Here is a 15,674-nt window from a genome sequence, read left to right as displayed (position 1 = left end):
GGTTTGGCCAAGCAACAGTCTCTGGAAGGTCTGTGCTCTCATTCTACCAGAACAAAATCTGCTATCACTGCACCGGCACTCTGTGTGCCAGTCTTGGACTTTTTCCAGACTGCTGCATGGACATCAATTTGCACATACACAAAGCACTACTACCTAGATAGCCAGGTCCTGTGGGAGTAGCTCCTTTCCTGATCTGCCCTACATGGTTTCCTGGTGTGAGCCATTCCACAGACCCACCACCTGGGAAGGTACTGTTTTGGTATCTGTTCATAAGGTGAGGAACCTAAGGATAGAAGAATCCATCAGAAGAACTAGTTTCTCTTTCTTGTGAATGCTATATCTAATCTGAGACTCCTCACTGACCCATCCTCCTCCCCTTTCTGGGGAATGACACTCCTAGTCTATGTTAATAAAATTTCATTTTAGAGATCTGTACACTGGCACAATCAGATTACCAAGGCTCCGCTTCCAGCTGCACCAACTGATATCAGAAAGGAACTGTTGTCGGAGCTCGGAGGTTGCGAGTTTGTAGCGGCCTGATGTTACACCTGTGGCTGTACAGATTCAATACAGAGGCTCACAATGGCACCTACCGACATACGAGGGAATTGTGAAGAAATTTCTCCAGCTCCATTTTGGTACTTGGAGCATCCACATGGTGAAAATCCTGCAGTTAGAATATCCACCAGAAAGTGTTACCGTAGGTAAGTAACATGTTCTTCAAGCCCGGTATGAGGCTTTAGTTTCCAAACAATATTGAAAACTTTACTACAGACAGCAGCAGCATCTGCTTGCTAGCAGCCCCTCCTAGGGGAGAGTACATTGTTTTGTAGTCTGTGCAAAGTATGTGATCTAGACTAGCAATGCCACAGGCAGTATATACCCTGTAACTCTTTGTAGCTTTCAGCGCTATAGATTCACATGAGCTGCCCTAGATGCAAGCAAAAATTACAGATGTTTCCTCTACAAGATGTTTTAGGCATGATGCACCATACATGTTACTCTCTTACCGCACAATACTCCACTTATATCTCTCACCCGCTGCAGAGGAAATAGGGAACAATCAGAGGTCTTTGCCCTCATGCATTGTGTGCTTCAAAATGGAGTTGCTAAATATCGCGAGACAAAAGAATTCTTCAAAGAAAACAACATGTGAATGTTTCGTGCACAAAATTAGATGGCCAGTGTATGCACTTACATCATTGTTGTGTAAAAGGTTTCTGATTGAAATGTTACTATTGCTAAATAAAGAGCACGTTTTTTCCCCCTAGAAAGGTCTTGATCAGGATTGCCAGTCTTCAAGTACTTCTCAAAACTCCTAGCTTGGTGTACTTTTTCTTGGAATGAGACTCTAAAGCTGACTTAATTTTCCGGTAAAATAATGTACTTTTCCATTCTGTGTTAGCATTTGAAGTAACCTATGGTTATGTTCGCCTTATATTGGAGCTCTGGTACAAGGGTTTGGTTATGCTAATGTTTGAAGTATAGGAAGAGTGTGATTATGCTTTCTTTTCAATGATAAAAGATTCAAAATGAGAGCAGTTTGTGTCCGGTCTCTTTGAAGCCAGTTTTGTTTTGTTTTTGTTTTATTTTATATCTGGTCACTGTTAAAACCAGTGTTTTGGTCCATCATTATGCAGGAGTTCTGCTTGAGTTCTCATTATTACTTCAGTTTCTGGGCCTTGTGAATTTCTTTGGCAGAGGGATCATATTTACACTGTTTTACAAACGGTCTCTGTGAACTTAAAATATGTTCGCAGTCAAGGAGACAGAGTCTAACCTGTGGATCTCCAACCCTTTTTGTAATGAAAACTACTTCTGATAATGAAAATGTGTCCAAGCTACTACTGACTCTGTCAATTGCTGCAGCAGTGACTAAAGCAAATACAATCACAATAATGTCCTACTAATGATGACTCTGATGTCTCACAGTTGATTGACAAAATATTGTTAGGCGCTAATAACTTATATAAAAGTGCCTCTTTTGACATGGTCACACACACCCAACGTTTTGCCTGGTTTCTATTGTAATTTCGACTGAAAGTGCACTGGGTTCCTACTGACCTAGACTCCAGTGCCAGATATCTTCCCCCCAAAACTGCACATTCATTTTTTCCAGTTGGCAAAACCTACAGCACCCACTCTTAGTCCCTAGTAAATAGCACCTCTGGTACCTAGGGTCGGGGGTACTAAGGACTGTCCCTAAGGGCTGCAGCACAAATTGTGCCACCCTAAGAGCACCCGGAAAGCTGTCATTACAGGCTGCATTTATTGGAGCAGACAAAAGTGAAAACACAACATGGCACACAGCTTGTGTGCTGTGTCCCCTAAACACTGCATGCAATATATGGAAGTCACTGCTATAGCAGGGCTTACAGCCCTAAGTTAGGGTGCATTATATTGCATGTGAGGGCATATCTTCAGGCACAGATATGCTCCTGCTATGTCTTTGTCGATTCTCAGACATACTAAGTAACCAGGGAAGCCATTTTAAATGTATGTGCGGGACACTGGTCACTACCAGTTCCCCAGCTGCATGATGGCTTCTCTGAATACAGGGATGTTTGGTATCCAACATCTCAGATTAATAACCCCTCACTGTTGCCAGTGAGTGATTTATTAATAACTGCACCCACAAGACACCTTAGATGTGTCACCTGAAAGCCTACCAGCTACTAGTGGGTTGACTGACTGGTCCTGGCCAGTTCAGCCACCATAGATGTGTTTCTGGTCCCATCCCCGTATCCTCCCCACCCCCCAAGTTAGAGCCAGCGCATTTGAAGTCTAGAGACAAAAGCCTGCACTGGTCGAGGGTGTTATCAACTCACCCAGGCAGGATGGACATTCAAGGGTGGGGAGCTTCAAAGGCGTAGCCACTTTTGTAATGCATCACATGTCTCTCCATTTGGTGGAGATGACCATCTCCCTGTCCTGACACCACTTTTGGTGGCAGCACAGACGTGAAAAATAGGCATATTAGGAGGTGTGCCCACTTCATGCTAATTCCAACCCTAAGGTTGACTACCTAAAATGGACACCCCATTTCAAATTCCTCCATCTTGTTTGGAAAGAATTAGGCCACTAGGTTTAGGGTTGTGCCCACTTCCCAGCGGAAGTGGTCATAGAAAGGGTGTAGTCACCCTAAAGGTGAGCAGCCCATTGGCTACCACCTGCCCCTAAATTGAGTATTTAAGTGGCACCCCTGAACGCTAGAACTCAGATCCTGACAACCTAAGAAGCAAAGGACAAAGAAGAGTAACACCTGCAGAAGAAAAGAAGCAGCTGACTTGGTACCAGCCCCATTGGCCTGCCTCCTGACCTCAACGGTCTCTCAAAAAGACAACTCATCCTGCAGCTGAACCTCCAAGAAACCCAGGAGAACTCCCTGCCTTCCATAAAGACTAAAGACTCAAGACTCCAGGGAGCAGCGGATCTGCTCTGCAGCAAAGTCTCAAAGGACTCTGCAGCCTCCGGAACAGCAAAGACCTGACACCCGAAGTGACTTCTGCATTTGATGTCCGCGACCCGAGGTGAAGCCAACCAACACTTCCAGCAGGGTTTCCCAACTGTCCACAGACTGAGTACACTCAGGCTTCACCCCCCTTGGATTCACCCAGGTCGCCTGCAGCCTCTGCACGCAGGTCCCCTTTCCCATTGCCTTGTGGTGAGAGAAAACTCAACACCTCCAGTAACCACTGCACCCAGGTGAGGTGGGTCGCTGCTGCCAGTGACGTCTCCCAGCTCCTATGTATGAGCTTGTGCCTATTCTTTGAGTGTGTGTCTCATTTATTGCCTTTGTGAGTACAACAGATGCTTACCCCGACCCTCAGAAAATCCTAACTGGTCGCCCACACTACCACAAAAATAGAGCATTAGTCAGATCTACTTTTGTCTCTGCAAACCAGTTGGGGATCCACTGGGCTCTGTGCATGGTGTACTTCTTTTTAGTGCACCCTATAGAGAGCCATTTTCTACACTGACTAATACAATATCGTGAAAGTACATAAATATAGGTAAGTTTAGATTCACTGTCCTTAACTTCACATTTAGGTACCTTGAAGATACATATATAGTCAAGACAAATGTGGAGTTAAGAATGTAAATATATTGAAACTTACCTATAAAAATCTACCTTTATGATATTGTAGTAGTCGATATTCTAGATACAAAACTTTTGTTGGACAATATTTTAACAAATGTATATTGCAGTAGAACACCAACCACTTCAGAGTATAAGACAGGGATGCTAACAGCAGCATTCGAAGAAAAAAAACGTTATCAAATTAAAATACCTCCACATGACCAATTAAATAATTTCACAGCAGAAAGTGCCCATCGGCAACAACAAAATGCTACAACCATAAATCTCCTCAACCTGCTTTTAGCTGTCATTCATAGAGCAGCTTTATATGTTTTGTATTTTTAATCGTTTTGTTTTCAAACATCAGTTTCTCAGGTACATTTCTTTCTAGGAGATATGCATTTTCTTTATTGGGATAACACACTCAGAAAATCTTAATTATTTGGGAGTAAAGCTAAGTATTTGCCTCAAATCTTCCATTTTCATGCCTAGTCCCCAGATGTCAGCTTGTGATTTCCCTAGTACAAATGCATCATGTTGACAGATTCCGCTCGACCTGCCTAGCTAGTATCATCATATACCAGGGATGCCCTTCATAATGCCAATGATGTTAAGTTATCATAAGAATAGCTATAACTCTGTGATAGATGTCCAAAATTAGACCAGTCATACTCATAATATGACATGGATAGCTACCATTATGCCATGAATAGTCCAAGGGTGCCCAAAATATGTCAATATATAATATTATTATGCCAGTGCTAACATTATGTCAGGAATAGTTATAATAGTGCTGGTGATGAAAACCTCATATCATGGACAGCATATACATTTAGTGTTCCCTGGCACCAGGAATGGCTTTCAGGGTGAGACACTGCCTTTGAAGGAGGGGTGCCCGCCATACATAATAGCACATATAAGCATAATAATGCACAGTGAAACATTTAAACAAATACATTTGTACACACACTGCTACCTCCCACTGTTTGACCCCCTACCTGTGTTTACTCATAATCCCTCTGCTCTCCTTGGCTACAGGGCTGCTATTGTACTGGTATTGCATACTTCCTCTGTCTCTGGCATTCCCACATTCAAGTGACTGAACTCGGTCTATTGTTGGCACTTTTTTCTGGCCCACCTTCCACGGGTACTATATGATTGATATACAAGGGTGAGTAAAGTGACCAGTCTCTGTGACTTTGCTAAACGGAGAGTGGAGACATGTTGATGTTGCAAGTACCCTCAGCTTTTAGTGTGCTGTCTGTGTAAGGATATGGCCCTGCCACTGGTCTGGGATGAATTTACTTCAAGGATACACGTGTGTCAAAATGTCTAGACTCTCTGAATTACATATTGTCTTGGGTTGCACTTCAAGGAACCACTTATAAGGTGTTGGTGGGCTACCAGTAGCACCTAAGCTACTCGATGTAGACCCGTGGGGTAACCTTTTCCACTTGTCCACATTTATAGTCTTGGGAAAACCCCTTAAGCTCACTCTGCCTCAATTCCCTTTTCTCTCAAAATTATGAACTAGTATCATTACCTGAGCATTTTGATTTTTAAAAGTATTTTAAATCTGCAGAGTCTTCTCAGAGTAATACAATAAACATATGTTAGTTAATGATGCCGTAGAGAAATGGTAGTTTTGTTATCTTAAGAAATTCCACAATCTGTGTAGGAAAAGGGCCTTTTCTGTGTGTTCATTTGTTTTTGTATTTATAAATAACATTTGCTGGCTTTTTGAACTGTGGACACTTCACTCCTGCTGAGCAGTAACACAGTGACTGTGCTCCCCCTTTAAACATGGTCAGGTTTGCACCTTCCTAGTTGGTATATTTAACTTTTGTGCAATTTTCTAGTACAGGGCAAAATATGTCCTCGGGCCTGGAAGTTAAATGCCACTAGAGTACTTTATCACCTTTTGTGCTGTCCACCTCAAGGCAGTGCAAACATGACTTCACGCCTACCAGTGTAGCCTGACTAGGAGTGTAAAAAATGCAATTCTCATTGTGAAAATAAACCCCTTCAACAGGTCAAAACCTTCCTTTTAAATATTAATAGGTAACCCTTATGTAGTCCTGGTAGACCTCAAGATAGGATACATGATATTTAAAGTGGAACATGTAGACATTTAATGCTAACATGTCCTTACATTGACTGCCACCCAACAGCTATTGCTCACTGTGGCAGGCCTAGCTGTACAAGGTAGAAAACCAGAGTATAGACTAAAAGCCTCATATTGTATATCAGGAATGGGACTAGGTAGAAACATAATTAAACAGCTCCTTCTAATCTTTATTAAAAATCCAATTCAGTGGTGAAGTTCAGAAATCTACCTTTTCCCTGCCTGAAGACTTTTGAGGCTAGTTTGCATTTGCTCTCAAACTTCCCCAAGTGAAGGATGAAAAAGGTGCAAAATACTTTATAGCAGCAATCAATAGGCTGACCTGAATGGGTGGAGTTGACTCCTGAACCTCAGAGTATGCAGGGTGGGGACTGTGAGCATTCTTTTTGTCATTTATGTCAAATCTTGCTTTACAGATCTGCTAATGCTATAACACTTTGGGGCATGCTTGGAAGGCAGGGAGCAGGATGGCAAGACAATTCTTATGTATCCATTATCTGATTGCTGATGAAACTTGCCTGCTCTACCAGACTTCTGGATTTTACATATACCACTGGGGGTGAACTTTAAAGAAAGGGAAACAGAATGCCAAACATTTCTTGTGTATCTATGGTCTGGTTGCTGGAAATGCTACATTTGTTCTATCAGACTTCAGTCTTTGGGTTTATTGGGGGTATAGTGGCTGCCGCAAACTGGAATTTGGTGTTAGTGTGAGGGCACTCTGATCATCATAGTACACTCACCACACACACTGTGAGCCCTCAAAGCCTGTTTGTGGGGCCGAAGGCTTTCACCACCTTAAAAATGCACAAAGTGGCTAGGTTTAGACCTGGGAACTTTTATCACATTGCTTAGGACATGTCAGGAGTCATTTCCACACACTAGCTAGTGCTTGGCATAAATGTGACATCTTCAGGAACCCACTTCAAAATGCTTCTGGACCCTGAGTAAAATTAGAGCAGGTGCCTCACTAACACAGAGAGGGGGAAGGAGATTTGGGTCAGCAGAAGACGTGTAACTAACTTGCTCATAAGAAGTTTGTCGTTTCCTACTGAATCAAAGTGTTTAAATTTTACACAATAGTGGGGATATGCCTATGTTCCTCTCCCCAAGCAGTCCTAGTGAGTGGTGGTGTTGACTCCCAGTTAATCTTCATGAGGGTTACTAATTAGGGTGGTTATTTTGGCTGTGATGTTTGGTTGCAGCAAAATTAGGCAGGCAGTATGGACACAGATTTTTTATTTTTTTTATTTTTACTTGTATTAGTTTTAATTCACGTTTCTAGCGCTTAATATGACATTTTTAAATTCCTAAAATAAGAGGCAGCAGGTTTTAATGTACATTAGACAATAAGATCCTGCTTTTGAATATTTGTGGGAATCCCATCTTTAGGCAATAGTGTCACTTCTGCGTCGATAATAGAATGCATCATCTCCAATATTGAGCCTCACCTGCGTCTAAGACATTGGGAGTACCAATACTTTAAAAAGGGCATCTGTAGAGACAGCATTCATAAAGTGGAGATGGAGTATTTTAAGAATAATCTAGACAAGAACACCATGTTAACATCGAATTGGGCTGTGGTTAGTAATACCGTTTGCTGCAAAAAATTGCTAAAGATAGAAACGCATGTTGGAAAACTTGACTGCAGAACTTGAATCTTTGGAGAAGAGAGAAGACAGGTCAGCAGACTAGTGCAGGCAGATATCAGTGGCTTAGGGCCAACCAGCAGTGCACAGAACAAATAGGGCTGTAATTCCCCCCTCCTTAAATTATGAAAGCCATTCTGTGATTAAGGGCAAAAAGTGGGCATGTTCCTAGCTACATGTTTCAGATTACAGAGAGCTATTAGAATGCAAGCAGGGGTATGGGAACAGAAAGCGCAGGACTAGCAAAGGTCATTCAAGAGTTTAACAGCGCATGCACGAGCAGGGTAAGGAATCAGTTGAGGGATGTGCAAGAAGGTTTGAACGTGTGGTATGCTGGAGCTATCTCTGGACTCTATTGATACATTGAAAAGAGCAATGGGTAATGATGAACTATGGACTGTCCGAGAATCTGTAACCCCAAATAAGACCCCGGGCCCAGCCGGTCTCCTGTTAAAGTTAGTTCTACAGTATCTTTTTTGTGCAGACATGGGAGTCCAGTAACTAATCTGTTTAACACTGTTTTGGTAGTATAGGGATCATCCCAACTATGTTAGGGGCAAATATAAAATTAATTTATAAATCCCGGAAAACTCCAAAAGAAGGTGGCTTACACAAGCTTGCTGCATATTAAATACTAAACAATTTTCACCTAAGTACTGACAAATAGACCGGACAACCCTTACATGGTGAATTTGGGCTGAGTTGGTTTTCGTAAAGATAGACTGGGTCACGATAATGTCTGAAGTATCACACACACTAATGGAAAAAAATTAACATGAAAGGAGTGCCCACTCTGCTTGTGACACTTGATGCTGAAAATGTTTAATTGCATTAGTTAAGAGTTTTTCCTGCCATGCCGGGGAAATTTGTTTTGGTCCTAAGATAAGTGGCTATTCACAGATTAAAAGGACCTGTTGTAAGGGCCCAAGTGAAAGGACTAGAGTCGGAGAGCTTCATGCTGCAGAGCGGTACAATACGTGGTGTCCCATTCTTTGCGTGTACTGTTTAGATGTTTGCCATCGCAATCCAAGCACATCCAAACCTAAAAAGAATCAGGTTTGGAGCAAAATAATATAAGATTTGTCTGTTCAATGACAGTTTACTTTAAACGTTATCAGTACCTGAGATGTCTACACCAGCAATAGTTGCTGAGCTGACATGCTTTGAAAGGACCTCCAGTTTTAAGGTTAATTAACTTAAATAGGCAAACTTGAATCTATCTATCCCTCGCGAAAGGGTGTGAAAACTTAGAGTATCGTCCTTGACTCTAAGAAGATAATTACTTACCTTGGTATGCATTTGATTAACTCTCTCTAGGTTTGGTATGCTGCCAACTTACTGGAACTACATAAACGCATTACTAGCAGCCTGGCTTCATTGAACAGTTGTATCTCAAGTGGTTGGGAACGATCAATGTGCTCAAAATGAAAGTTCCTCCCAGAATTCAGTGCTTGTCAGATTGCGATTTGTTCCCATTCTCAGCACTGAATTGCTAGATTTGCAACAAATTATGATGAACTTTCTGTGAGTGGGTGAAAGAACCTGGATAAAAGGGAAGATCTTGTTGATTCCTAGTTAATGGACCGTAGCATGCCCAGAAGTTCTCAGGCACTATCATGTTGCATGCCTCTGAATAGGGAGCAGAATGGACAGCCAGAGGGATGAAAAAGTGACTCCCAATGGATCAAGCCAGGGTAGCAAAGCCATTACGTGAATTACTATGTTTGTAGAAATACTATGGGGCATATTTATACTCTGTTTGCGCCGGATTTGCGTCGTTTTTTTAAACGCAAATCCGTCGCAAAACTAACTCCATATTTATACTTTGGCGTTAGACGCGTCGAGCGCCAAAGATCTTGGAGTTTGCGTCATTTTTTAGCGTGGACACCTTCCTTGCGTTAATGATATGCAAGGGAGGCGTTCCCTACTAAAAAATTACTCCGAGGCATGTGCGTCGTATTTATACTCCCGGGCAAAAATGACGCCCGGGAGTGGGCGGGTCAAAAAAAATGACGTCTACCCTCGTTAGCGTCATTTTTTAACGCCTGCTCAGGGCAGGCGTTAAGGGACCTGTGGGCTCGGAAGAAGCCCAGAGGTGCCCTCCCATGCCCCCAGGGACACCCCCTGCCATCCTTGCCCACCCCAGGAGGACGCCCAAGGATGGAGGGACCCATCCCAGGGAACTTAAGGTAAGTTCAGGTAAGTAATTTTTTAAAATATTTTTTGTGGCATAGGGGGGCCTGATTTGTGCCCCCCTACATGCCACTATGCCCAATGACCATGCCCAGGGGACATAAGTCCCCTGGGCATGGCCATTGGGCAAGGGGGCATGACTCCTGTCTTTGCTAAAACAGGAGTCATTTCAATGGGGGTTGGGAGTAAAAAAAAACGGCGCAATTCGGGTTGAGGCGAAAATTTTGCCTCAGCCTGAGTTGCCCCATTTTTTGACGCCCAAGCTCCATATTCCCCTACGCCGGCGCTGCCTGGTGTAAGTCTTTTTTTTTTACGAACACCAGGCAGCTCCGCCGGCTAACGTCATTGAATAAATACGGCGCCCGCATGGCGCTTCAGAATGGCGTTAGCCGGCGTAAAATTTTTTGATGCACAACTGCGTTTGCGCAGTTGTGCGTCGAAAAGTATAAATATGGCCCTATGTTCCTCGGAACTTCTACTTGGTGACCCCAGTCGAAATGGTCCTGGTCACAGGAGACTGTACAATAAGGTGGCAGCATATAACTAAATTCCCCTCCACCAGCACACTAATTCACTATGTACCAATTCATACGCGCTTTAGCAGAGCACAGTTTTGTGAGACGGATAACATAGCCCCGGCTGATCTGTTAAATTGTAATCCTACAAAGTCATTCAAGGAGTGGAAGGTGTTTGAGGTGTCATTGGGGCCCATTCCCTGTAAATAAAACGGCAGCTACAACACAGCAAACTCCGTTTGAGAAGTAGAACAGACACCCAATTATGCCGGTGATAATTCCAGGGATCCCAGGAAAAGAGGCACCTGATTCGGGCTCGTCTGTGGTAGAAGAAGTTAACGTAAATATGATCGTCCTTGTTCTCTCTGTGGACAAAAGTGAGCACTTTGCTAAAGATTATTAAAATAGACATCATGAATTTTAAAAGTCCGACTCTACAGCCGGTGACACTCAATGTCACTACAAAATTAGACATATCAATGTTAGAGGGTTTCGCTATCAGTAGATTACATAGTAGCAGATGTTATAACCCCTCGTTAAGGGACCCTACCACCACCAAGATGACTTAAGTTCCGGCACTTCTTTCCTGGACCATTTTAGTCCGGAAGGAGAAAAATATATTCAGTAAGAAAAAAGGGTAGAGCTGCGCGTAACTTTGAGTGCTATGGTTTTACTTTTCAAGCAGAGGGTCATTTTTTTCCTCTATTTCCTATCTCACACTTATTACATATGTATTCCTCTAACGCCCCTTTTCTTTGCTCACTGTTATCTGGTGATGTAGTTGGCACAGCTGATGTGATGAGCATTTGCATATAGAAATATTTGCTACTTTGTAATGTATTCTGAAGTCATGTATTTTGGAAAGTCTGCAATATTTCTTATAAAGATATAGATCTGAAGACAACTCACTTTGAAAGTCAAGTACCATATCGGTTCTGCTGTTATCTATGGTTTTGATAGATCAGGTGAAAATCTGGCACCTGTTTAAAACAAGCATTGGCAAAGCCAGTAGGTTTCACCTATGCATTGTCTATGTTTTTTTAGTTATATCTTTTAGTTATGTTGTAGGCCAGTATGGCTGGTGTTGTGTATAGCTAACAGTGGTGTCGAGTGGTTTGGTGCAAATTGGAATGGGGTAGATTGGGTTAGAGTGGAATGGGTAGGATGTGGTGGAATAGAGTGAGGTATATTGGTGGGTGTGTAGTAGGGGTAGAGTGAGGTATAGTCTTGGGTGAGATTGGAGTGTGGTAGATTCCAGTGGATTATGTTGTATTGGAGTTGGATAGAGTTGTGGAGTGGATTGTATTGGTGTGGGGTTGAGTGGAGTGAACTGGAGTAGATTGGGTTAAAGTGGTTGTATTGTGGGTTAGATTGGAGTGGGATGATTTTAGTGGATTATATGGGTTAGATTAGAGTGTGGTAGGTTCTGGTGGGGTAGATTGGTGAGGTGTATTTCGGAGCAGTGTAGGTTGGGGCAGGGTAGCCTAGCTATTTTTTCACATGTAGTATTTATTGGCCTTTTTACTGTTTTATGAAGATATTCTGAATTAATATGTCTTTGTATGTTATGGAAGCAGAGTATTGGAATGTGTATGTAGCAGAGGTTGTATATGTTATTTCCATTTGTTATGTAATAAGGCTCAATTTTTGTAATTGTCAAACTGAAATGTTTGTATATTATAGACACTAGTTTAAATTGTACAACAGAATTTGCAAACATATAACAAATACCAATTGCAAAGAAACAACATATACGGAGTAAGGTAAAAACATATTGTTGGATAAACATTTGTAGCTTATTTCTAATATCCGATTGGTGAAATCAAGTAGTTTTTAGTACAGCGCTGCAATGTTTTTATTTACATTGTGGTACATTCTTTTAATTTGTTGGTACGGCATAGTTTGTTGTTAAACATCAGATTATATAATCAATGGAGAAAAAAATAAGTCTGACTGGAATGGCTTAAAACAAAGAAGAGGGAAGGGGGAGCTCATCAGTTAAGTACTCGATACAGAAAAGCATCCTTCCAGACCCTTCATTTTGATTCAAGTAGGTTTCGTAGCACAGATATTTTATGTTCAGCCTTTCTAGCAAATCTCAAACTAGAAACTCAGAGGCAACATCTGCAAACAGTGTGACAAGAAAAAAATAGACAGGCACTTCTCCTACGCTGACCCACATGCTTAGTTATGTCAAGGGGCTTATTTCCCTTTATGTATGGAAAATGAATACTATGAAGAAGGCATTTATCAAAACAATTGAAAAGATAGTATAGCTTCTTTCTCTGTGTATATCACAATAAGAACAATAAAAACAGAAGACCAAAAGCAGCACTTGACAGAAAATAATGTTGCCACAGTATATTGTATTGTAACTAGGTTCTTGTAGCACCCGCTTAAGACTTACAAGTTGTAAAGCACATTCATGGTTTGGAAACGCAGTACTCCGTGCGAGTTCGACAGATGAAAATGTTTTCTTATCAACTGTGTCCTTCAAAGTTTGGGTGTTATGTAATATTTAGTATACTAATCCGACATAGAATGCAAATGAAGCATTTCATTGGGAAATCACTGTGTGATAAAATGTGGGGGCAATGACAGCAGAAAAAGGAAGATTGCAACATGCCGGGATGCAATAAGGACTCAAAAAGGGCATACCACTATGAAAGGGGAAAAATCCTTTAACATGGGTAAAATCAGCGTGTGTAATGAGGCATTTACAATGGGTTTGACTTTTTCAGTGTTGGACTACGCAGGAGATAGCCAAGGTCATTTTCTAAGCTATCCACAAGATTAAATGAACACAAATCAAATATACATTTTAATTTTTAAGCTTGGAACCCCTACCTTTGCTCTCACTTGCCGTTAATACAGGAAACATCTGCTGGGTGGTACTACTGCAGAAGGTGTGGAGGGACTTTGGGGAGAGGGGGGGGGAGCAGTGGTACCATATGGGCACCCTGTGGTCAAGGGCTGTGCCCAACCCCAAGACCATTAGCAACAGCGAGGAGAGGTGCAGCACAGCAACATCCTCTTCCCCATACACAACCAGGAACTGCACCCAACACTTGCGTACTGTAAACCACTACTTTGGTTGCTTTGTGACGCCAACACACTACGCTCTGTGTCACTACTGACAATGGAACTTGCGTGTTGGAGGATGGAAAGGGTTAATTCTGCTACCCTCGGAGACAAGAGCAAAGTCATGGAAACAAGAAAAAGGGATAGACACCTAGCAAATCTAGTTGTTAATGGCTGATGAGAACACTACACCAGTGGGATATCAACTGGCTTCAAAGCAAGTGATTTGTTTTCACCCAATTATTGTAATGTTTGTTTTATATTCCTTTTTTTATTTGTGTGTATAAACTTTTTTTTATAGTCAATGTTTACTTTTAGAGAAAGATCACCCCTTCTCGGAAATATCATTTTAGGTGTACCACTGCTTAACAATGATCTTTAAGTGGTAGTGTGACCAAGTTGTTTTGATTGGAAATGGAGACATGTCATTTTAAGTAGGGCAGGTTGTAAGTGGATAGATAGAGAAGATGCATTACAGCACCCACGCTGTAAAAAGTGTAAAAATAGGTGGGTGCTCTGACAGACGGGTTTGTTGGGCACTGGGCACGCTCACTGAATTAATGGACGTTCTTAGGAACCTATCCTTATCTGTGACCCCAAGCTGTCACGGCGGACTTGGCGAGCAATAATTGTCTAGCAGCAACCCAAAAAATATCCAAGGACTACAGAGGGACTGCTGTGCTAAAAAAGAGTAACATAGGACCTAACCCATGATAAGTATTGATAAATAATGGGTAGGCTCAAAGCTCTTTTTTTTTTAATGTACCAGAGATTTGCAAGCACAACGCCAAGTGAAACCTATGAAGCAGAAGCAATGCAGTAGGTTTTGCTTGTCTGAATCTATTCTAGTTTGAGGGTTATAAGTGGCTTTGCTTGCAAATCTCTTCCCAAAAGCAGCAACTCCCTGGATAGGGGAAATATGTCAATTTAAATGATCGCACAGTTTCACATCATGACACCAACTAGGTTACAGGTTTCTGTACCACTTGTTCTGTTAGTTCATGTACATTTGCAGCACTCTCTTGCCCATGAGCCTATGTGATAAAAAATTATAATTCTCTCCAGACCGTCTATGCACTATATGTTAAGCATTATTGTATTATGAAGAAATAAACTTTCTGTTCATTCTTACATTTGTACTCATTTTCCTTTTCCTGTAGCCAATCCCTCGCCTGTTTTTCGCTGGAGAACACACAATTCGTAATTACCCTGCAACTGTTCATGGTGCTCTTTTAAGTGGACTAAGAGAAGCTGGCCGAATTGCAGATCAATTTCTAGGTGCTATGTATACTGTACCACGTCAAACACCACCTGGAGCAACACCTTCACAACCGCCACCTAGCGTCTAGTTGTCTATTTAAAATACACCGCTGGAAATGCAAGACTTCCTTTGAGTAAACATGTAATTGATAGCATTACACAGCATTAAGACCTACGTAGGTCATATGAAACTGAGCCAGACGTTCTTCAGTGGTGGCATTTCAGTAAAATCCTCAGCTGTTGGACTTAATCTACAAGCATTAAATTGCTATTGTTATAGCATTCATTGTTACATGCCTGATGGGCCACATCTCGCCTCAATGCGATTTTATTTGAGATATTTCATGAGGACATTCTGCCTTCCCGTATTGAAGTATCGTTTTAGTGTTGCCTAATAGGAGCCTCCAGATCTGTGTATAGATGTATTTTTTATTATTTTCACATAGATTACGTTCCAGTAACAAGCAATTGATTGTTTGTGGCCTGTATTTTTTTATTTTGAAAATAAAAAAATCATAAATAAGATGAAATGTCTTTTCCATTGAAGTGTGCATGATATATGGACTCCGGGTTTCAGTTCAGAAAACAGTTTACTTTTACCATAACTTTACTAGGGTTTTAGATTGTGTGCCAAACTTGAAAGTGAAACAATGTGATTGATGAATAGCGAAATACAAAATTATTTTATTCCAACTGGCAACTACAAACTTTTTTTTAATTCTTTATGTAAAGTTGAATTTTCGGCGATACGCCTTTTACATATTTCATCA

The 15,674-nt window shown here is 41.6% G+C and overlaps 1 protein-coding gene across 3 annotated transcripts in view; it reads left to right on the top strand.

Annotated features, from left to right (window-relative positions):
* KDM1A (lysine demethylase 1A) overlaps positions 1-15,434 on the top strand; it is a 590,627-nt gene extending 575,193 nt beyond the window's left edge. For all 3 annotated transcript variants that reach the window (XM_069223917.1, XM_069223918.1, XM_069223916.1), the window contains one exon: positions 14,805-15,434. In XM_069223917.1, coding sequence (XP_069080018.1) covers positions 14,805-14,993 — 189 coding nt within the window. In that variant the 3' untranslated portion in view covers positions 14,994-15,434. The remainder of the gene's footprint in view (positions 1-14,804) is intronic.
* Positions 15,435-15,674: the final 240 nt, after the last annotated feature.

This window comes from Pleurodeles waltl, chromosome 3_1 (assembly GCF_031143425.1).
Source record: "Pleurodeles waltl isolate 20211129_DDA chromosome 3_1, aPleWal1.hap1.20221129, whole genome shotgun sequence".
Taxonomy (NCBI): domain Eukaryota; kingdom Metazoa; phylum Chordata; class Amphibia; order Caudata; family Salamandridae; genus Pleurodeles; species Pleurodeles waltl.
The sequence above is the reverse complement of the archived record's forward strand: the minus strand, read 5'-3'. Positions and strand labels throughout refer to the sequence as shown.